A 25,001-nucleotide genomic window follows, 5' to 3' on the forward strand; every position below is an offset into this window, starting at 1 on the left:
CATAATAAGTATTGGAATAGAAAGGTACAGAATCTCAAACTAGTTGTTAACAACGAAAACATCAGAATTTTTATTTAATTTTGACACTCACCATCTGAACAGTCTTTGAGGAATGCCTCAGTAAGTTTAAACCTCAGAGAGCTGCCAAGACCTGGGGCTTTACCAGCTAGTTTCAGACTCTCTGTGGTGCCTTGACCATGAACCATGATCAAGTCTACTATCGTCAGGTTGTTCCTGTGCAAAGATGACAAGGGTAATGTGCAACAGCACTCTCATAACATTCTATTTTCAGCGCTCATTTGGAACACTAAACTTACCTGACGACTAGCAGAGAAGAGACACTGTGATTGGTAATGGGTCTGAACCTCACATTGAAGGACTTTACCTCCCCAGGCATTAGGAGCACATTGTATACATAGGGCCGAGTCAAACCTTCGACAAAACCTGTGGAACTCTTCATCACTGAAGACTGAGAAACATACAGAATTCATTAGCAGCATAGAGACACACCACAACCACTGTGCAGCAATTCTTGATTTGGGTGGATATCATGAAAGGAATTTTGCAAAGTAGAAGAATTAAGTTAAATAGATTCAATTATACAATGAAATGTCACTACATGATCACAATAAGTCCTTGTTACTTACATAATTTTTATGGACCTGGAATTCCAGTGTATTTGTATCAATGTTGATGTTGGACAACTTTCCTAAAGGAAACCTTTAAGGAACAACAGGAAAGAAACATCAGATGAAATCAGTTTTAGAGCTGCACAATACTGCAAAAGAACTGACATTGCAATATTTTGTTTTTCATATTGTGATATGAAAAATACAGGAATTTTCTCCAGATTACTAGCTCTATTTGGAACGAATGAATCATTCTAGTGATTTGGCTGATTTTGTAGGTGAGTGCATTTAAAGTGGACAAAGTTTTTAAAAATTTCTTCTTCCACTTGAGCTTTCACAGGCCACATTACCACTGTTTTTGACCAATTCAATGACTATAAAAATAATAATTAGTAAATTGATGTACAATTTTTTTATTAATAATAATAATAATAATAAACAGCAGCCTTCGTGATTTCATAATCGCACTATGCTATATTGTGATTTTGATCTAAATTTTTTATTTCGATATATTATGTTTTTTTTAAACTGAAGTCCATAGAAAGTTTCAGAAGAATACAAAATAATAAAGTGTAATAAAAAATGTTTTCCATGTACATTTACTGTACATGTTGTTCTTTCAATTCTTGTTTCTAAAGCTGGTCAGGTACAAATACATAGCACTACCCTATTAGTAAAAAAATACACAATTTACCTATGCAAGAGAAATATTATTTTCTTATGTGTATTCAATCAATGCTACTGCTTATACATGATCAATTTTGTTAATCTTACATGAGCTGCACAGATTACTTTACATAACTTTCATTCATGAGAAAATGTAATTTGTTTTTTGGCATATAGATATATTTGTGTAACCATAGCATGTATTGAAAACATATTTTCTAGATATATATAAATACTACCTTTTTCATTGTATTACTGAACATTGGGCCACTCTCTGTCATACACTTGGTGAAAAACTGTATTTTATGTTTTTCTCTCTCTCTCTGATGTTTCAAAGCTAATCTACAAATGCTGCGAGAGGCAACTTGGAAACAATGAATTCTTTCTGCAGTCAAGGTCAGTTGGACCTGGGAGAGTTTTAGGGAGTCAGATAAGATACGTACATCAGGTGGGCGTATTATAAGATGTTATGAAAGACCAAGGTGGATGAAGGTGAACTGGAAAATGTACATATAAAAGGAAGTAGGGGTAAATCTGTTCATTTGTTTATCCAATCAATTTTGAAAGTCTTTGTTCAATGAAAAATGTATGTGATTTTACTGCATAAATCCTCTGTTTTGCTTAGAGCTCATTTTGTAGCTCTCTAATGTATGTTTTGGTTTTAAGAAAGACTACCCTGAATTTCAGATCATTTTTCAGAAATAAATTTGGTTTGATAATTTTACTACGACTTTAATCTTATAGGTGAATTTCCACCTCATTTAATACAAAGTAAAATATTATCTGGAGATTTATTCTTTTTTCAATTTAATATAGCAAGCTATATTTTGTTTTCATATAATATCATACTTGATGAGGATTTTTCCTATTGGTTCAGAAATTTACTTGCCCTGCCAAAAATTTCACTGGCCTTGCTACAAATTTTTTATTTTATTTAATCAGTATCGCTAATGTTTCATTATTTTAGTAAATGTAAGTGAGCTATGTTTATATTCTGATTTTAAATAGTAATTTTTTTATTTAACATGTTAACCTGTACCCCACTTTATTTTTTTACTGACACCTTTCTGTTCACACTGTTTTAATCACTAATTTCTTTTAACAAACCTCTCACTTACCCTTCTCTGCCTTTCCCCTTCTTAAAATAACATTTCAAGGATCTTATGTGGACTTACTTTACAAAATTAATTATAAAACAATCGCTTCTGGCAACAGGGATAGCTAGAACTGCATTTTTGCTTATCATAGCGTCAAACAACAATTTATGAGATTAATACCATGTTTTTCTCCAAAATCACTATATAAAGTCAGTTGGAGGGCTTTCAGTATGAATGAAACTGACATTACATAAGAGTGTTTAGCACTCCATAATGCTCACATCGCCTCATTTTGGTTAAAAATAGAAAAAAAATAATACTGAAGTACCTTCTAAAGTAGTAACTTGAGTAGCTTTTCAGCAAACTACTTATTTATTCTTACTTGAGTCATATTATTTTTCAGTACTTTAACTTGTACCCAACTAAATTATTTCTTAGGTAGCAATACTTTTACTTAAGTACAATTTTTTTGTACTCTTTCCACCTCTGGTCTGTAGCATCAGCACCCCTGGTTTAGTGCATAAGAATTGCCTTACCTGTCAGCAAGTTTGCCTGTGAACACTGAAGGATTTGGGTACAGAGCCAGAGGAAGAACCTGGACATAGACCGGGACATCGGCTGGGTTTTCTAGAATCACTTCCTCTTCCTTAAAAGACAAGTTCAGTGTATTTGACTTGAGTGAAAATACCATAGTGGACTTACTCATTGGTGGCTAAAACAAATTATTACAAAGATATTTAATAAAAAGACACACAAGGGGAGGGGGATGTGTAGAGTTTTGTAAATGACTGGTGTGCAAATACACTCACCGATGAGCTGTTGGTGTTTGTAAGAGGAAAATGGATCTGTTGCGATGAGTTGACCAGTGAGGGCCATGTGAGCCGCGCTGAGATTTTGGCCTGCACATTCTTCTGCAGATCTGTGTTCACTTCAAAGAAAGCTTCAATCCTTCACAAACAAGAGAATCACATCAAAGATACAATACATTTACTGTGTGGTGACCTAAATCTGGTTTAAAGCAAGATGTATCAGACTTACTCAAGGCCTGATTTCTCTTTGAGCTCTCGCCATCTTTTCAGGAGCCGCTGGTGTAGATCTACATCAGCATCCCACATGTCCTCCTGCATAACCAAACCATGGGGCCTGGACTCCGCTGCAGAAAAAAAAAAAAAAAAAAAAAAAAAACACATAGAAATATTCAGTGAAAACATACAAAAACAACTAATTTTTGAAAAAAAAGACGTGCAGAAAGAAAGCGTACATTTCAATACAAACGGTAATCCCACATAACAGTGATCACCACACTGCAAGCTGGCATCAAAATAAATGTTTGCTATCTGGAAAAGGAGTAAAAAACAAAAGTAAATTCTTAAGATATAAAACATCTGATTCATCCAAAATTATTCTACATTGTATTATAGTAGTTATAGCACAAAGTAAACTGAGCAAACTGTGGGCAGGTGCATTTAAGTCAGAGTAGATTTAGTATAGCGTTATAATGTTGTAATTGGGCCTGGCACCTTGGACTTTCGCCTGGGTTCCAACTCCACTTTGTTATTGCGAAGTCGTTTGAAGTAAAACCGGACGTCCTCCGTGAGAGAGCGAATTTGCTGAAGCCTTACTTTCTGTGAGAATGAACTCTGTATGCTGAAACTTTGGTGAACTACTTTTCCCTACATAGAAAACACAGGGAGAAAAAAACAGCTGATGAAAATCACTTCGAAATGGTCTGAAACCTAATGAATGCTCTCTTTTCTTGTAAAAATAACAGTGGTTTGCAAAACAGGTCATGTTAGCACATGGCACTGGACACAGGGAGTGGTGTTCAAACAGTGCCTGGGGGTAAAAGCAGGCATGAATCACATGCTCACATTACATGTACAATAGAAGTGTCTTTATTTCATTGAAAAACTCAATGAACAGGTACTTTTGAACCATTTACAAAAAAATCCAGAGACAAAAGGATATGACTATGATTTTGAGAAGGAAACTGAGAATTTACATAAAATAATTTTTTTATGATGATTTTGAAGACTTACCGGGAATGAAGGTGGAAGAATGATTTGTTTGGGTGAACAGCTTAATGTTCCAACCGCTATGAGAGCCTTTACAGGGATAGTCAATATCTGAAAGAGACACATATAAACTAGAGATATGCTCAATGGTTGCCATTGTGTTGTTAAAGATATGCCACTTTTCTACCTATAGTGTGCAAGAACAGGTACAGGAGCTTGATCTGAAACTGTTCTGCACATTTTGCTACCCTACAAAACCAGGAACAGCTAACATCAGTGGCCAGGCCCAGTATAATATACACACCAAAAAATTTTTTTCAAGACAGCTCAATCTGGCAAGATTGATGTGAAAAAAAAATCTAGTTCTCATTATAAATTACTATAAATTTTACATTTAATTGAAAAATACAGCATCTTTTAATTTAAGTGAACTTAAAACAATCTTCACTTAAACCCCTCGTAATAAATTTGACATTTAGCTGTGCCTTTAATATATCAGCGCTCAACGCCAAGTTTTTTTTCCTAAAGGTCCAGTCGGGCTGGGTCAGATTTTTACTTGCCCTGCCAAAATGCACAAAAAAGCTGTTGTTTTTTTTGTTTCTGACCCATGTAACCTTGTAAACAGTGCTTTAAGATTTTCAGGTAGGTCTAACAGGTAGGAAATATACAGAAATTGAATAATCAAACAGAACAATTTTCACTGTATAAATTACAAATTAAATATAGATCAATCCTTATTAAAGCTACAAGAGTGATTTTCTCTCTTCTTTTGTTGTTTGATTAACATTAATGACAGATAGCAGCAGGTTTATTAGGCTGCTGTCACTTAAGACCTAACACACATGACACGGATCTGACACATCCTATTTTCTTACAACTCTTTATGTTTATTTAAGACTTTTTAACTCATTTAAGCCTGTGCTTACGAGACAAAACAGGCATTTTGACATAATTTTGTGTTTTTGTGATTCAATGACTCCCTCGCCTCTTTTTTCATCACACTCAACTGCATCAAGTTTTGCAGGGCGGGATGTCTGTACTCTGTGGGGGATGTCTGTACTCTGTGTGTGTGTGTGTGTGTGTGCGCGCGCATATATATATATATATACACACACACACACACACAATAAATAGGCCTGAGACAAAACCTTGATTGATTTATTCACTGATCCCCCTGCCTGGTAATAGAGACCCAAACATTTCTGGATGAAACACATACCTCATAGTCTGTTGTAATGTGTATGGCTCCATCATAAACTCCCTCTAGAGCTTTAGCCACCAAAGTGACTTTAAACGCTGCATAATAGCCTGAGGCTAAAATTACCTGTGAGGAAACCGACATGCAATACAGAGTTATGAATACCTATACGTACAAATGACAGTCCTGCAACCATCCTGCTTTTCTTTAAAAAAAAAATGCACATACATAATGGAACACAACTTCAAAAACCCTTCCCAATGCTCACATTTACTTTTAAAATATGAAAAATATGGCAAAGAATATGCAGGGATTACTTTACATTATCAAACTCTTTCGATAATGTTAACTTTATAAATCCTCCCTCATTAGATGGATATGAGCATGCATCTATACTGATCATTAATGCTGGAACATTGTGTCATGGTCCTATAAATATCACAACATGGAATAATGAACTTTACATTTAATGCACCAACTTTTTTCAGTGTAACTCTAACATTATGTATACAAAAGACAAAAGTCTAACTGAAGCATTTCTCTGTGAACTGTACCGTTCAGTTTACCTTATTTTGGGTCTTTTTTTAAAAAAATGAAAAATGTATGAAATAACTTCTGTGCTTGCAGTACCCCAAAACCACAAATCTTGCGACACTTCTGCAATTTTACCACAAGTGCGGACATGCAAAGATTCCACCGGAAGTCATATGACTGCCAGCAGATATAATCCAATCTGAGATAGCCATGTATGGCTCTATTTGTTTATCAGTTGTTTCTCCAATCTTTAAAATATGAAATATTTTCAATGACATAAAGACCACAAAATATTTATATATATTTATAACTATTTGAGCAGAAAACGTACAAAAACAAAAAAAAAAAAAAAAAAAAAAGTTCATCAATATTTAGTGTAGGGGAGTGTGTCATTTCAGGTGCTAAGTTGATTTTTTGGGGACTATTTATATTTCGAATAAAAATATGAACATAAATGAAAAAAAAAAATAAATAAAAAATTTACTAGTGTGCTATTGCAGTCTTATTTTGCTGCACAAGTCATGATAAATGTTAACATTCAGAATCTTGGAATGTAGTCAATTTTTTCAACAATTTGTAACAGTACTTGTAATAGCATTAGTACTTCGTAATGGTATTAGTATCACTATTACAACCAGTAGCATAGCTTTTCACAAATCCACACTTTCTACTTCACAATACCACACAATTCACATTATGTATTTATTATTATATAATTATATATTATATTTATACTGGATAATTTAGCGTATCTGGATTGTAAATACTTTTATCAGATTATATGATTGTAAATACTTTTATCAGATAAATATCTCTGTATATGATATACAGAGATATTTATCTTAGTTAATAGACAACTTAAGCTCTGTGAAATGCTGTCCATTACAGAGAAAAATGATTCGGGAATGATTTAAACAAGTTTTGGTAAAGGACAGTAAAGGAGTGATAAAGACCGCGCGCTTACGGTTTTGTATTGGGCGGCTGATGTGTTCTGCAGCTCATGAATTCTGCTCAGTGCTATACTTCTGTTCCCTCTTTCTGTGTTAAGCAACTCCAATGACAGACTGTCTCCTGTCACCAACCATGACTTTATCTCCAACTGTAAACACAGAGAAACATGTATTCATATATATGAAACATGTATTCATAAAGAAAAAGCCATATCAACATTACTTCTCACTTCAGTAATGTCTTGAAAGTTTAAAAGAGAACTGCTATTCTTATCCTACAAAATGTGACACAAAGTACTGAACATGATGACCTTGTACCTCAATTGGGTTGCTGTTGACCACCACAAACACCAAACTGCTGGTGTCTGTGGCACTAAGGACACCAAAGTCTAAGATATGCTCTCGAAGACAGGGAGGAAGAACTACGGGCTGTTAAATGAGAAAGCAAAGACAAATCATGACCATATAATCTCTAAAATGAAAAAGTGTATTCACAACATTTAAAATTCAGAATTAGGTTGCATTAGTGACAGTTTGTATGTGTAAGTTGTTCCTAAAGTACCTCCAAGAAGCCTGTGTAGGCCCTGACTGGCAGGTGAAATTTAGAAGCATTGGTGATGAGGAGAATGTTGCTGTCGATGTGGATGGAGGGTCTTACTGGTCGAAACAGAAGGGAGAAAATGTAGCGGGACTCATGGGGAGGGATAAGAACTGGTGTGCTGAAATTATGCACCTGTAGAAAAACAAAACAATGTTTTACTTTAATGCTCTAAAGACGTTTTCTGCTGACATAAATGTGAATACCCACTCACATTGAACATTGTCTTGGCTTCTTCAGGAAGGGACACATTGTGGATGCGTATGGCAAAGTTGAAGGTATTAGTGAGGTAGATGGGCCTGTCCACTGGATCTACAGGACTGTCTCTGATGTGGAACAGGGTGGCTGTGTGGTCAAAGCCCAGGTACCTAGAAACAGTGAGCATAAATACATTGTGAACTAGTTACAAAAGTTACACTAGTTCTAAATATATGCTGGTGAACTTAAAGAATACTTACCCTTCTAAAACTTCAGCTTGGTAAGGGATTTCAAGTTTTGAGTAGCTTTTCTCTTTTGCCTTCACTGTTATTTTTCCAGAAAACTGGTCTGATCTTCTTGCTTTTGAAGCTGGAATGTAAAAAAACAAACATTTTTGTTATATCTGTAAACAAACACTTTGTTTCATGTAAAACAATGGATACAATGTCTAAAATAAATAATTTCATGAGAACACTGTAAACAGACTTTAGTTGCTTTGATGTGACTTTTCTGATTACATCTAAGTTATTACTAGCTCCATACAGAATATGCACATTTGTATTTTTTTATCAAATTTTTTTTCTAATTAATATCATTATCATTACAGATTTTGAGACCCCAAAAGCTTCTACGTTCTCCTCCTTACACTTAAAAAACTATTGACTTATGGATAAAAATCTGTTTACTGACTGGGATTATCATCAAATCAATACAGAGGTGCATATGATGATTAATCTATACGAGGACAAAGGCCAAATGCGCTCCTAATGACACCTCTAAAAAGAACAGTACTTACCATCAAAACTAATACTTGCAACTTTGGTATATCGGCTCTCTCCAGCTTTTAGTGTAATTTGCTTGAACTCAACTGTAACAGCTTCATTCGATGGAGTTGGCCTAACACTCTATACAACACAAACACATTAAGAGTGTTAAAAGAGATATTTAATTCACTGGTTTAATCAAAAACCTTGCCAGACTTACACTACCATTCAAAAGTTTGGGGTCAGTAAGATTTTTTTCTAAAGAAATTACTACTTTTATTCAGCAAGGATGCATTAAATTGATCAAAAATGACAGTAAAATCATTTGTTACAAAAGATTACCATTTTAAATGAATGCTGTTTTGAACATTTGATTCATCAAAGAATCCCAAAAAAAGGTGCATCACAGTTTTTTTCAACACTGAGAAGAAATGTTGGTAACACTTTAAGGTGACGTAGTTACACATTACTTCATGTACTTACTATAGTAATAACAGTAAATTATGTATAATTACAAGTAACTAACCATAAACCAAACCCCAACCATAACCGTAAGTACATGTAGTTAATTAATATTACTCAGTACTTAGAGTTGGTACAATGTAACTACGTCACCTTAAAATAAAGTGAAATGTTTAATTGCCAAATGAGCATAGTAGAATGATTTGTGAATGATCATGTGACGCTGAAAACTGGAGTAATGATGCTGCAAATTTTGCTTTGTAATAAAATAAATTACATTTTAAACTAGAATATTTTTACGTAATAATATTTAAAAATGCTGTTTATATATAGCATTTATCATCAAATAAACAAATTTGATCAAATCTTGGTGAGCATAAGAGACATTTTAAAAAAAATCTTAAAAACTCCAAACTTTCTGTAGTATACAAATAAGCCATGCAAACAAGCCCTATAAATTACCATGATCGATACATCTTTTGCTCCTGAATTTAACAGATGCAAATTCAGTTGTTTTGGTCGATCTGTAAAGTTGAAAGGACACAGATGATTGTTACTTTTTCCCCCACAGTATCAGTCTCCTGCAGTTTTGCTGTTTCTACCAAACTGTTGTCAAATGTAGTGGGGAAAAAAAAAGCATACCTTGCGATCGAAGCGTACCAAAGTCCAGCATCTCTGTGGAGGAATATATACCAGGTGCTGGGAAGATGCACAAAACATGAGTCAGAGTTGAAATAATATTGATCAGATGGTATCAGAAAAGGTGATTTCAACTGACCTGTGGTGACTTCAACCTCCACAGGGAGGATGATAAATTCGTCCTCATTGGACGCATTAGTTTTAATTCTTATGAAGGCTGTGTGGTTGTCAGCGTCTCGAGAGGAGAAGCTGGCTCTCATCACACCCTTTGTCTCGAATGGAGCGATCTCCTATAGAACACAGAAAATTTAGCACATAAAAATAATAAATTGTACCACAACAGTGATTTACAATAAAAAGTTATGCTCACCCATAATTTTTTGGTGCCACCCTGCTGTCCAGTAGGCAGCTCTAAATGTAGGTCTCCTCCACTGGTGTACATCTCTACAACCTGAAACCATGAAAATACAATGTGATAAAGAAGATAAGGAATCAAAACGGCCCACTAGTAAAAGAAAATATGTTAGGAGCACTATGCTAAGCTGAAGAGTTCTGCGTACCTGCAGTGGTTCACTATGTGGGTTGAAGATGCTTATGAGTGGAGAAAAGCTGCTATTTACTGGAACTCTGGCCCCTACAAAGGGCCTGAGTCTGTAAGGATTGGGGATGCCCACACCAAACACCTAAAATCAAACTACAGTCACATCTTCTGTCCAAAAGATCAATGTATTAATAGCTGTACACCAAATGCAGAACAACATTTTAAGCATATGAAACGTACCTGGTATGTAAACACTCCATGATGCGATGTGTTAATAAATAAGGTATTTTCTACATTCCCTACTACTCGAGCTAGAAACACCACATCAAATGAGGTGTTGCCTCCAGGTGGAATTATCTGTAAGTAAATGATGGATAGTGTTACATATACAGTATGCAAGATTACATGCATCACTCACTATTGTCAGAATGAGTTGTGTTGATAAAGCAAAAACAATAATATAATATATATTTTTAGATTTATATTACTTTTATATTATTTTAATCTAAACACAAACAGGATGTTTTTAGCTGGATGCAAACACAAAGTGGTCACATGCGTTTTCGAACACCTCTGAACTGGATGATTCTGAAAACATTTCTGAACCAGTTTACACTTGTATTTAGCATCGTCCAATTTCAAATGAAGCACCCAAAATGCATGTTAACACCAAGTGTAACGTTGGGTACCCAAGAGTACACTAAGTTTGTGGCTGCTGATGTCGAATCTGGTCGGCCACAAGTCATTAGCCAGGGCAGAGAGGAGCTGATTTATGCAGGTGTCAGGAACAGGTGGGATGTGTTTAATTTATAACCGCCTGGAGTGTGAGCACACACACACTAAAAGCTTTAATTAGAAGCTTCAGTGAGGTCAGCGTCCTGCTGTTTCACTGACGTGAATGTGTGTAAGGGTTACATTAAATTACTCCCTTCACACATCAAAATTATCAAGGAGGTGTCTCCACGGAGGTCTTTGTCAGATGAGCTTTGGTGTGAGCTCAGACGTTTATTTATGTCATGTCCTGCGCCATACAATAAGATGAGGCATTTACCACACAAATCCAGCAGCTGGCACACAAGCTAAAAGAACATTTCTTCTGTTCTTTTTTTTTTGCTAGGTTTGAACAGGAAATCACAACTGTCTCAGTATTAGTTTGTAGATCACACCTAGGGTTTCCCTGTGATAAATACATGACTGTTCAAAAGTTCATGGTCAGTAAGATCTTTAATGTTTATGAAAGAAGTCTCTGCATATATTTAAACAAAAACACATCAAAAACAGTAATATTGTGAAATATGAAATAAATGCTGAAATAAATAATCAGCCATTACTGCAGACTTCAGTGTGAAGTCTTCAGAAATCCTCCAGAAATCATTTTAATATGCTTATTTGGTGCTCAAGAAACATCAACATTGAAAACAGTTGTGTTGCTTAATATGTTTGTGGAAACCATATTACTTTTTTTTTTTTTTCCCCCAAGATTCTTAGATATTCAAAAGAACAGAATATATTTAATTTGAATCAATGAATTGTCATCTGGATTAATTTAAAGCATCTTTGCTAAAAAAAAAAAAAAAAAAAAAAAAAAAAAAAGGTATTCATTTCTTTAAAAAAAACCCTTTTGAATGGTAGTGTATGAAATAACTCAAGGATTTAAACATGACACACACACGTTTAATATGTATATATATAAAATACTTACCCTATTCTGAAAAAAGGATGCATGAAAATGTGATGTTGTTGCTGATATTGATATTAAACTTATTTCTTCTGAACTTGGATTGTGTAAGTAAACTTTTTCCATTTTTGGCATTCCAACTGGCCTATGGAATGAAAAGGGAAAAAAAAGAACATTTAGCAACCAGGAAAAGGACAGAAGAGTATGATACATACTGACTTCAATCTTGAGTCAATCATTGCTTTAACCTATGAAATTGACTATTAATGTTAAATCGAATTAGAATCAGGTAAACTAAAAAAATCAATTCAGCATCTGAGGTGGCTCATTTCTATTTATCAGCTTATACACAAGTATATATAAACAAAATCAATTTGTTAAAAAGTGTTTTGAAAGAATCATAAGACAAATAATTGTTGTTAAATGTTAAATAATGAATAACAGATCAATAAACTGTTTGGCCACACATGCTATCAGTATGAGATTAAAGCACAAGATACAGGATGAGATACAAATTTATCTGAGGTTCTATTGCTTGCTGCTGGTAAAAGAGGGACTGGCCTGATCAATGCTGTACAATGACTCCATAGGAAGTAGAAGAGACTTCGAACTTAGCATAAAATAATGCAAAGAAGAGGGAGTGAAGTAAGGGTTATCTGGTAGAACACCAGCAGAAAAATCTCATACACCCATATTTTTAAGGACAATATTAGGAAGCTTGTTTTACAAATCCACACACTGACAGACAGTGCATTCCAAACTGCATAAATGATAACTATGCAGGGCACATAGATGGGAAAACAAAGCAGTTAAGTATAAATGCTTTAAAAAGGCTCTTTAAAACAAACATTTCACAGTGTATTCATCATTTTTATGGTGTCATTCATTTATACTGTAGAACAAAACAGGAAAGTTTCTTCAAGTAACGTAAACCAGAGACTTTTTCATTCAAACTGAAAACTGCTATTCTAAAAACCCATTAGAAATTCTCATGTAAATCCTTGTGTAAAAAGCCAGTTCACTTTAAGACTACAAATTTATCTCCAATAGCAAGCTATTAAGGAACTTACTAAAATAATTTTTTTCTTTATTCACTTGAAGCATTTTGACAAACTGGACATTTTTTAAATCTAAAAAAGTGATACTAAGCCAGCATAATATAAAATAATAATATAATATAATATAATATAATATAATATAATATAAGTGACTGTGACTGGTCTTTTCTCCATTTCATTTTTTTCATATAAAATTACAGTTAATAAATAGTGGCTTGTCATAAATATTCATGCATCATTAAATAATAAATCGAAAAATTGTGTTTTAGATGTTTCAATATCATTTGATACTGTAGGACTGTGCTGTCACTGCTTTAAAATGTCATGTCAACTACCCAGTTAGAGTTGCCTTACTGTTCATGAAAGTCCAGCATTGGAGGCTCAAAGCGTATAGGTCTGCTGTTCCCCCGCTGAGAGGATGCACTGCAAGAGCAAGGGAACACAGTAAATGAGGGGGGCACACAGTGAGAGACACCAGTTTTTGTAATCCAGTGTGATGTGCTTTTTATTCACACCACAACATGGCCTGTTGAGGATCAAATGACGCCTCTCTATTTCCCTTCAGGCAAAGAGAAAGATACACCCACACTTACAAATACACAGTAACAAATAGTCTTTGTCTGGCATGGAAGCATCAGGTTTACACCAAACATTAAAGTTCAGGAACCCACTAAGGTAAAACATCCTTCCACTGGGCAAGCATTTGACTCAGAGATGTAGATCAAAACCAAACCACATTCACACACATATTTTTTCAGAGTTTGAAATCTATAACAACCTCCCTCACCCTCACCCTCCCCGCTGTACCATATTTCATTTAACACTACTCTTTTTTTTTTTGGGCAAGATTTTGCAATTGGCAGACTAAATAGTAAAATGAATCTATGGTAAATTATATGTTCCCTCGGGTCAGATTTCAATGATTTTAGGGTGTGCCCCACTAATGTGGCCTAAGATATTATCATTGTTTTTTAACTGATAACAAGCATAAATTTGCCTTCGAGGATATTTATTAGCATGTAGTTGCAAACTCCCTTCAAACTTAGTGGAAGCATTAAAGGGTTAGTTCACCCAAAAATGAAAATAATGTCATTTATTACTCACCCTCATGCCGTTCCACACCCGTAAGACCTTCGTTAATCTTCGGAACGCAAATTAAGATATTTTGTTGAAATGGTTTCAGTGAGGCATGCATAGCCAGCAATGACATTTCCTCTCTCAAGATCCATTAATGTACTAAAAACATATTTAAATCAGTTCATGAGAGTACAGTGGTTCAATATTAATATTATAAAGCGACAATATTTTTGGTGCGCCAAAATAACGACTTATATAGTGATGGCCGATTTCAAAACACTACTACATGAAGCTTCAGAGCATTATGAATCAGCGTGTCGAATCAGCGTGTTGGAGCGGCAAAGTCATGTGATTTCAGCAGTTTAGTGGTTTGACACGCAATCCGAATCATGGTTCGACACGCTGATTCATAACGCTCCGAAGCTTCATGAAGTAGTGTTTTGAAATCAGCCATCACTATATAAGTCATTATTTTGTTTTTTTTGGCACACCAAAAATATTCTCGTCGCTTTATAATATTAATATTGAACCACTGTACTTACATGATTTAAATATGATTTTAGTACATTAATGGATCTTGAGAGATGAAATGTCATTGCTGGCTATGCAGACCTCACCGAGCCATCGGATTTCAACAAAAATATCTTAATTTGCGTTCCGAAGATTAACGAAGGTCTTACGGGTGTGGAACGGCATGAGGGTGAGTAATTAATGACATTATTTTCATTTTTGGGTGAACTAACCCTTTAACTGTAGCTAAATGAAATGTTCAATTCAAAGATCACAGGAAAAAATGACATGGGGAAGCTGAGGTGATTTAGTAACTAAGAAAAAAATTATTTGAAATGAAGTTTTCACTGTTTTTATGGGAGTATAATAATATTTATTGTATAGTTATTTTACATTTTTTCAATTATTTACTTATTTAATATGATGGCTATTGTATAACTAACAATTATTATCCTAAAAGGATGTCAAAGAAATTCTATTATAGAACTATTCATTACATAGTCTCTCTCCACTGGCAAGTTACTAACATAACGAATGTTTTCATAGAGGGGCAACACATTCTAAAACATATATAGATATGTATATACTCATATACAAGACCCCAAAAATCTGCGCACAAGGCAAAGCTTATGTAAACCTACTAAAATGAACTTATAACGGCTCTCAAACCATGAGAGTGTTAGAGTGACAGACACATAAGTAATTCTACTTGACTAAAGACATTGTCTCTCTAGAGCAAGACTAGCAGCATATTTGTGGATTAACAGAAAATGACACGTCAAGTTGCACACCAATGTGTGAGAGTGAAATACAGCCTGTATCTTGTGAATCTCTCAACTGCAGCTTACACACAGATAACAAACACTAATGTGAACTAAATATAGATGATTTTAAAGCTTGACTCAAACAGTGTCAGAATGATCTCTGGCTAAACAGTTTAGACAAAATGAACTAGAATTGAGCTAAAAGGCGAAATAAATACACCACCAGCAGATTAATTTGCCACACATAAAACATGTCAATGTGTCATGCAATGTTTCTGTGGGATGATATCAGAGAAATTCTTTAAATATAAAGTGTCAAAAGGCGTTAACTAGGCTGCCTGGTCCGGTGGCACAAACCACAAAATGAAAAATAGCTGCAACAAAGTCCCTAACACAGTAGTGTCAACCACTTCCCAACTGCAGTAAAAATAAATAAATAAAAAAAATAAAAAATAACCCTGAGTAGCTGCAATAAAAAACACCACTATAAGCAGATACTAGGTTGAAAACAACAGAAAAACTGTCCATCCATAAGCATAAGAGAAAAACACAAAGTTTATTAGCACCAGACCAATAAGCTATGCATTTTTGTAAATAACAAAAAAAAAAAAAAAAAAAAAAAAAAGTGTTGTTTTGCTTCCTCATTTTCTTGCTTGCAATACACTTGGCATGCATGCTAAACTCTACATGACATGCTGATGGTGTCGACTGAGGGTGTGTCCTCTTTCAGCTGAGATGACAAGTCATAACATAGACAATCAGCCAATGAAATCCAGCCACCGCTAGCATATACAGCCGAGTAGGTTGGCGAATCCCTCGAGCTGGAAAGCTTTGATTGGTTGAGCAAATGAATAGGCCACCTAGTACACAAAAAGTTGATCTACTGGAATTAGTTCAAAGCACACCTGAAATAAAAACATTTAAGGTGGAATGTTAACATGAAAATTCTTCTGGCTTTTAAGAGAACGATAACTTTTCCATCTTTGACTCGTTGCTCTTTAACACCAGTTCCTCTGCCTATAAACTTAAAGGACAGTGTTGTGTAACTCTTCATAAACTCAATATGAGAGATCTTCACAGGGGATGGAATTACCTGATAATTACCTGAACTATAATCTACATAGTAAAATCATTGAAGTACTTAAAATGCCACAGCATAGACACGCCGTTCAGTCTTCCACTGATTCATTCATTCATTTCCTTCGCTCAGCTGTGTGACAATTTACTGAATGTCAGTGACCTCCAAGAGAGTATCTGAATCTGATTAAATCATTTGAAATGCGAAGGGAGTCTGATGAAATGACAGATGGTGACGCTTGTATTTTTTGCTCAGTTGTTTTTTTTCCTCGAGCACAGGAACATCTCATAGTTTAGTGGGAACGTTCAGTTCACGTGTCTCGTTAAGTACCAAACAAATGTTTCTTGGACAGTCTAATATAAACCACATGCTAGCTCTGGCCAAGCACGTACAAAACAAAGCAAGAAGAAAATCTCTGGGTGTATGTAACCTTACCTTTTTTGACGATATGAGCTAAGATCAATATCAGACTCTGTCTGTAAGAAGAAAAGAAACTAAATTAGCCTCTAAAATTAATAGTACCAATAAGCAGGACAACTAAAGCAGAGACAGAGCAGGCTAAAAAAAACAGATGGTCTAGGTTAAACATGTCCCACCAAAGTGTTAAAGTCTAACTTGCTATATGTATGGGCTACTGTTTGTGTACACTCAGTGTGTGTTAGACTTGTGGAAATGTCCTCACTGAGGTTCACTTCTGTAGGACTAAAATAAAATGGAAACAGCCGGATGGGGAGTCTGGTTTGGTCTATTTAAAAACCTTAACATTTCCACAAAAGTCCAAACTCACATGTACACAAAACCACTAAGATCATAGTGTTCATAGTCCCATTCAAGGGACTATTACAGCTAGCCTATCATTTCAAAACCACTCAGATATTTTATATTATTAGGGAACACTTTATTGCACAATGAAATCCATTTGACAAAATTGTTTATGCTCCCACGCCTTTTTTAAGGCTAATAAACCATGACTAGTACTGCAAAGAATGAAACATACAGTACTAGAAAAAGATAAAACAAAAGCCTTAAAAAGACAATCAAACATAAAATTAGATAAAGCTTTAAAGCTTTGCAAAGCTCTCATCAACCTTGAGTAAAAATTAAATTATTGACAACTGGAATATCACAAAAAAGTGGTATTTCACAATATTCATTCAATTCAGCTAATTATTTTATGTGGATGTGTAATGCCGGGTTCAGACTACACAATATTTTTGTCGGTTACGAGAGTATTTGTGTCAGATTATATATGATTTTGACTCCTAAAATATTATTGTGTCGTGGACAAGAAACATGTCAGACTACATGTTGCTACCCGACCATTCATCGCTTGCCATCTTTAACCAAGTGCATGCTGTCATCGAAGAAGGCGGGACTATCGACTGACAAAAGGTGCCGTGAGCGTTAATAAACAATGTCTAGCAGCGTGTTTTGCTGTCTTGTCTTGTACTCTTTCGTTTCAGCATGTTTGAAAGCACGAAAGGCACCTCTGTGCTTCTATTGGCCAGTGTCACACATGCGACGGAACTCGTCGTGAACGACCAGAAAAAAATTAAACATGCTAGTCTTTCTAGCGAGACGTCAGCATCACAGATGCGGCATCGGTTGTCGTCCACTATGACACACTACTATGGCTGGGTATTGACACAATTTTCACAATTCGATTCGATTTCTATTCACATGCTTGCGATTCGATTACGATTTCGATTCGATTCGATATTGATTATTTTGGATGTAGTATATCAGATACAATACATGGCAAATTTTCTAGAGGAAAAAAAATCTCAACTAATGCTGTAAACTTACACATGGGAGTCAGTTGGTACTACATTACTATAATATTGTTAAAATTAACTTATTTATAATTAACTTATACAAACACTTAAATTACACTCAATGTTTTTTATAATAACTAAAGTTTAGAATTACATAATCATATTTCTACTCCAATTCATTTTTTGAAATATAAACATTTAAAAATTGTGCCTGTCATAACTGATCTATTCAAACATGCATTAAATATTGAAGAACATTAAAAATTACAATGAATATGTAATGGTGCATAGCTATATTTTTCAGAAAGCTGACTTTCTAGAGCTCATTTTTCTAGCTGACTAACGAGTTTATGGTCACTGAATATGATTTTTCTGAGGTAAATGTGACATTACGTGACATTGTTTACAAGCTGTTTTATTGACGTCTTTCCGAGGTTGAAACACTGATTGAGCTATTACACGAGACATGATACGGATTTCGGTAAGTTGTACTGTATATTTTAACATACCTTCAGATGTTTAGTCATGTTTATTTCGTGCTGTAACTGCTATTAAAGCGGAGGAGAGGATGTTCACATGCGCTCCGTGCTGCCGCTTCTCTTTAACTGAGGCGCTACAGCGATCTGTCACAACACATTAAACAGCGGCAAAACAGTATTTATTTTTTGAATCTCATAAGATGGACGTCATTTGAAATCTGAGACTTTGCTTCATATCAAAAGTAACAAAGCACAAAGGTTATTGCGATTTATTGGATGGGAGGAGTGCTACATGTTCTGTTCATTCATCAACTGAAAACAGACTAGACTAATCGATTCTTGGGTTTTAACAATCAATATCGGTTTGTAAAAATGAGAATCGATTAAAATCGTGAAATCGCTATTTTTTACCCAGCCCTACACACTACACGAGCTGAAATGATCGAATCTTGCGTCCTGACGCCCATTGCAGTTTACAAATCCCCACAACACCCTACGTCAAGCAGATCGTGGTAAAACCGGGCTAAAATCGTGTAGTCTGAACCAGGCATAAGTCTTTCTTACAGAAGTCTGTTTTTTCAGAGGGGGAAAAGAAACTCCAACCCCCAAAATACCTGCGTAACTTACAAAATGATACAATTATTATAATTATACTTAGAATATTATTATTATTATTATTATTATATTTTACTTTATTACAATACAATTTAAAATATATATATATATGTATATATATATAAAAAAAAAATCACATAACCCTTACATAACAGAAGGTGAGATAAGGAAAAAAAAAAAATCCATGACACCTTTCATAACTGATGTTAAATCAATAACTGCTCACACAATTTAGCAAGACCATTTGAGAGTTCTTTTGAAGTATTCATTAATATAACTGTCTCATAAAGGTCCTCAGTTTGTTTAACAGCTTGAATAGATTTGCACCAGTTGCTTTGTATGTTTATGTATCCAGACAAATCAAGAGGAAGATGTGCTGGGTTTGTTTTTATTTCATTTCATCACATTCTACTTTTTCAAGTACTGTATAACTTACATAAAATTAAGGTTGTTAATAGTAATATTACTATAAAAATTTGAAATTGGAAAACAATGTTACTTTGATTCTTTAAAGGAATGAAAATGATCCCATAATTTACTCACCCTCAAGCCATCCAAGGTGTATGACCTTCCTTCTTTCTGGATGAATTACTTTTATGATGGATGGATGCGCTTACTGGAGCTTCAAAAACTTGGGCGCTATTCAAAACCATTACAAAGCTGGGAAGAGCCAGGGTATTATTTAATATAACTCCAATTGTGTTTGGCTGAAAGAAGAAAGTCATATACACCTAGGTTGGCTTGAGGGTGAGTAAATTTTCATTTTTGGGTGAACTATTCCTTTAACTCTGTTTGCAACAGCTTGGAAAAAAACACTTCACAGTTGACAGACATTGTGTTTCTGTTTTTGTTGCTCTGTGAACAAAACTTGCATTGAAGTGACTAACACCTTCCTTTTTTTTTTTTTTTTTTTTTTTTTTCGAACCGCCTGTGGATTGTCTCACTACCTTTAAAATAACTTACTCCAGTCTCATCCACTAATCATGACCAAATTTGTTTGTCATTTATTCACAACATCAGGGTTTGTGATATTTAATCACAGTTCAACCCCAAAAAAGGTGTTTGAGGAACTTCACATGGCCTTTACACTGCAATGCAAGCTTCATGCTATCAGCTATCGCAGTCACAAAAAAAACTTACCTGCAAGAGGCCTCCTTCCCCAAAGTGTAGTACCTCCAGGATGTTGTCTGACTGTATGAAAGCTGTAGACAGACAGAGCAAATTCCCATGAGGTTTGAATATCAGCAAACAATGCCATGCAGGTTGATGTAGTGTGTGCAAGTGGCTCTCTAGGGGTGTATCAGATTTGGACACAATTACCCATCAGGCAACACAAAGGACTGAAGAGACAGGGAATCATTACAGTCATTTTGCGATCATTCGCTGTCTGCATATGTCTCAAGTGAGCTCTTGATTAAGGAGTGTGGAGAACCATATAGTTTCACTGTCTCGTGTGCTACTTTGTAAGAGAAGCTATAGTTGCCACAGCTTCCTGAAAACAGTTTTTGAGGCCAGGAAACAGCAAAAAAGCAAGCAAAACAAAAATTGAAATGTCAGAAATGTATGTGGTCAACATGAAGTTTACCTCAATCTGCTTTCAGATGTTTGAAGTGAGTATCTTCATCACTTTATCATTATATCATCAATTTCCTTCAAATAGGAAAACAACCACTGATGACAGTAAATACAAAAAACTGGACACTGAATAAAGTTAAGCCAACTGTAAAACCATGACTTAACATCCATACTGTCAGCTAATGAAATTCTTCATGTGATTATACTAAAACATAACATCAGAAGTTCTTTGAGCAGGAGCAGATTATTTACAGATTAACAGATGGCAAAAGGAAAGTCCTCCAGAGCTGCCGAGTTCTCATGTTCGGCTTCATGTCAGTCTACTTGCAGTGCTATTATTAGTCTGCAGGTCTGTAACTCTAGTGAAGTTTATAGTGATAGAGGCTGGTCACGCTCATGAAGCTCAAAACATCCCTCGTATACGCTTTCAGGGGTACACAAAATGCATCACTTTCCACACTACATCATGTTACATCATACAATTAACTTAGAGAGGTGTGGAGTCCATTTCATCAACAAACATTAATTAAATCTTGAGTCAAGTGTCAACTGGATCAATTCCCATCATTTTAGATTTTGGCAAGAACAAAATCAACTGATAACTGTGGGCTGCATCATTTAATAAATAATACTAAAATAGGGGTGTCTCAATATATCAATATACATGCAAAAATATGATAATGTAACAGCCCTACTCCAAAAAGAGATTTTTTTTTTTTTTTAAATGAAACAACATTTAAACAACAATTAAATAAATTTGTCTAATTTATGAATAATTCAATATTGACAATGTATTGCTGCGCTTAGCTGTGTGTTTTTATTTGTGTGTGTCAAATTTGTGCTAAGATACTGTCATGGCAAGGGGATTTTAAATAGATCAGATTCACAACAAAATTCCATAGTGTGTGTGAGTCTGCCAGTCTGGCAGTTCGATGTTTAAAAGCATCTTTACACAGAGACCTCTTACCACATTTACTCATAATAACTTTTCTTAAAACACCACAGAGACAAGAGGATTCATTTAGATGTACAAAGCCTCCTGTAAAGAGTTTTAAAACTTTCCTAACACATTCAAAGTCTGAGCTAAACGGCATCTATATTATAACTCATAGGGCTCAACACTAAGGACTGCCCAGTGGCCCTGGGCCAGCAGAAACGAGGCTCGGGACAGTTGACGAAACGGTCATTTGCCCGATCGGGTTAGTGCTGCATCGCTACAAATTAAATATTCAAGTGCAACAAAATGAGCAAGCTGCTGCTGAACAAGCAAAAACAAAATGCGAAAGATAACTCAATTCAAGCTGCCTCTCTGATATATTGATATACTCACACAAACTTATGTTAAAATGCCCATATTGGCGAGTATCCTCATAATCTGTTATGTCTTAAGTGAACATAAACAGCTGAGAAATAAAGCATGTGTAATTGGATCCAGGCATGCAGCTCTTAAAGTGACAGCAGCCTAATAAACCTGCTGCTGTCTTTATTTTTAATGTTAATTAAACAACAAAGGACAAAGAAAGAAAGAAAGAAAGAAAAAAAAAAAAAAAAAAAAAAAATCACTCACTGCTCTTGACTGAATAACTTTTGCAACTTTAATAAGGATTAACCTATAGGGGCTTTCGCACCGGAGGAGCCTTTTCATAGTTCCTAGAACTACTGGCTGAAGTACCTGGATTTTGCAGTGTTCGCACTGCAGAAACTAGGAATGATTTTAGTTCTAGGAACTCCATTTTGGGGAACTAAATTAGCTCCTACTTCAGAGTAGGGTCTAAACCAGCACTATAGGAACTATTAGTGACGTGAGTGTAAGTTGATTGGTCAAACGCATGTCAAACACCGGCACCCGGCATTTTTAAAAAGCTATGTAAACATATTTACAGCGATAACGGCATTTAGCCTACCTGTTGTCTGCAGTGTTGTGTTCTTTTTTCCTCTGCAATACTGAAAGTATTGTAAATGCCACACTTAAAGACGCCACTGTCGGCAGCTTCCTAGTTCCTATTCCCAGTGCGAATACAACCAGGTACATAGCCCTGGGGAGAAATTAGTTACCGGGGAACTATCCTAGTGGCTAGTTCCTAGAGCTATGCAGTGCGAAAGCCCCTTATATTTAATTTATACAGCGAAGGCTATGCAGTGTTATTATACATCTGATTATTCAATTTCTCTACCTGAAAAACATGAAAAGCACTGTTTATTTCATTTGTATATTTGTTTTGTTACATTTATTTGTTCTATTGCTCGTAATTTAATTGTTTGTTCTTATTTTATTACTGACAGTTTTCTACAATATCTGAAATGTATATAATTCAGGCTTGTAGTTTTTGCTGTCATAACCTTATTTATTAAGGTTATAGGTCAAAAACAATGAAAACGATAAATAGGTCTTTTTTATTACTATTTTTATTAATTTAATACTTCATGGTGGGTCCAGTGCAAGTAATTTTGGCAGGGCAAGTAAAAATTTGAACCACTGGCCCGTTGAGCCCTGCTATACATGAAGAGCTTGTATAAATGAAACTCCATGGAAATCTCAGTTCTTAAACTGATGCTTGGTCAAACATGTTAACAATACCACACCATTCAAAGGGATACCAAACAAATGTAGTTAAGGCTTGTGTTCCTTTCAACAAAAGTGGTTTCTACACATACATTTTAAACACCAAAAGACAATCATGGATGTTGTAGTGTGAGGAATGTGTGTCAGACCCTTCGCTATTGGCTTTGTAGAGAGACAGTGGGAGGGAGCAAGCTGCTGCAAAACACAACATGCTACTCCGAAAACTAATTCTTGCTCATGTACATACACCTATGATGGATTCCTTTTAGCCAAACACAGATGAACCTATGGACAACTGTAGTTCAGGCCATTGCATGAGGCACTGACTGCTATATTACTCAATCACTCTAGCACTGGAAAGAAACTGAAGCGAGCAAATCAATCACAGAACGTTTAAACATTTCATGCTCAACTGAGACCCTAACACTGTGTGAGATCTAGGCCTTGAAAAGCTAGAACACTATGTGCTTTTGCACACATGAACAGAATTATGCAACGGCGATTGAGCATCTCTCGATCAGGCATCAAGCATTTCCCTCCTCTCAGGCATCTGTTGAGCAGAAAAGCCAAGACCTTGAAAGAAGGAGATGTATTTTTCACATTTAGATTTTCCACAACTTTCACGTGCTGACATCTGGACACAAATTCTGCTACTTTAACAGCTATAATTGCAGAACCACTTGTCACAAGAAGGTAAACCAGGTCAAGATAAACCACTCAAGTATTGGACGTTGAAAATTAAGCTTTAAATATATGCATGTATGCATTATATATATATATATATATATATATATATATATATATATATATATATATATATATATACACACACACACACACACATATATATATATATATATATATATATATATATATATATATATATATATATATATATTATATACACATATATACATACACTCACATATATATGTATAAAACACTAGGGATGTAATGGTTCAGTTATATAATAAAAAATAAAAATAAAAAAATAAAAAAAATCAAACCGTGTATATATGGTTTGTTGGAGAAAAAAAAAAAAATTGTGTAAAATAGACAGAGTTCCACTAATGTATATTTCTGTCGACGGATACACTCCGCATGCGTTTCACGTGAGAGTAGCTGTCCAATCAATCTGTTGCTGAAATCACAGTTCCTCACATGTCGATGTCTTGCAGTTCAGCATGGCAAGCAAAGGAGACAAGCCGCTGTGTCTGTGTTAATTACAGTCGAGCAGGTAATTCAAACGTTTGACTATCATCCTTCGACCTCAAATATGGCTCATCTTTTGAAACATGCAAGTGGTAGCAACTTTACTTGGCCGCTTGCTAGAGTTGTCAAAAGTACCGACTTCGGTACCTTTTCGGTACTGAAATTTAAAAAAATTTGACGCTTTGAGCGCTGTTGAGCGGATTCGTAAACACCTCTGATTGGCCATTGTTTTCACATCTCATTGCATATGTCTGTGATTGGCTTCAATTAACAGAGCTGTAAAAACATTGTAAATAGTCATCAATGACGCTTTTCACCAAGCGCTT

At 35.1% G+C, this 25,001-nt stretch overlaps 1 protein-coding gene across 3 annotated transcripts in view; it reads right to left on the minus strand.

Annotated features, from left to right (window-relative positions):
* tmem131 (transmembrane protein 131) overlaps positions 1–25,001 on the minus strand; it is a 36,035-nt gene that overhangs the window by 7,032 nt on the left and 4,002 nt on the right. For all 3 annotated transcript variants that reach the window (XM_051897954.1, XM_051897953.1, XM_051897952.1), the window contains exons 2-27: positions 20,466–20,527; positions 16,892–16,932; positions 13,382–13,450; positions 11,994–12,114; positions 10,532–10,648; positions 10,311–10,433; positions 10,121–10,201; positions 9,890–10,040; positions 9,754–9,810; positions 9,574–9,635; positions 8,682–8,790; positions 8,146–8,254; positions 7,902–8,055; positions 7,652–7,822; positions 7,408–7,518; positions 7,104–7,238; positions 5,627–5,731; positions 4,432–4,518; positions 3,913–4,065; positions 3,654–3,729; positions 3,431–3,545; positions 3,202–3,340; positions 2,929–3,038; positions 648–720; positions 318–469; positions 92–234 (exon numbers count right to left, since the gene is read on the minus strand). In XM_051897954.1, the coding sequence (XP_051753914.1) occupies positions 92–234; positions 318–469; positions 648–720; positions 2,929–3,038; positions 3,202–3,340; positions 3,431–3,545; positions 3,654–3,729; positions 3,913–4,065; positions 4,432–4,518; positions 5,627–5,731; positions 7,104–7,238; positions 7,408–7,518; positions 7,652–7,822; positions 7,902–8,055; positions 8,146–8,254; positions 8,682–8,790; positions 9,574–9,635; positions 9,754–9,810; positions 9,890–10,040; positions 10,121–10,201; positions 10,311–10,433; positions 10,532–10,648; positions 11,994–12,114; positions 13,382–13,450; positions 16,892–16,932; positions 20,466–20,527 (2,826 nt within the window). The remainder of the gene's footprint in view (positions 1–91; positions 235–317; positions 470–647; positions 721–2,928; positions 3,039–3,201; positions 3,341–3,430; positions 3,546–3,653; positions 3,730–3,912; positions 4,066–4,431; positions 4,519–5,626; positions 5,732–7,103; positions 7,239–7,407; positions 7,519–7,651; positions 7,823–7,901; positions 8,056–8,145; positions 8,255–8,681; positions 8,791–9,573; positions 9,636–9,753; positions 9,811–9,889; positions 10,041–10,120; positions 10,202–10,310; positions 10,434–10,531; positions 10,649–11,993; positions 12,115–13,381; positions 13,451–16,891; positions 16,933–20,465; positions 20,528–25,001) is intronic.

The sequence above is a fragment of the Ctenopharyngodon idella genome, chromosome 6, assembly GCF_019924925.1.
Source record: "Ctenopharyngodon idella isolate HZGC_01 chromosome 6, HZGC01, whole genome shotgun sequence".
NCBI lineage: Eukaryota > Metazoa > Chordata > Actinopteri > Cypriniformes > Xenocyprididae > Ctenopharyngodon > Ctenopharyngodon idella.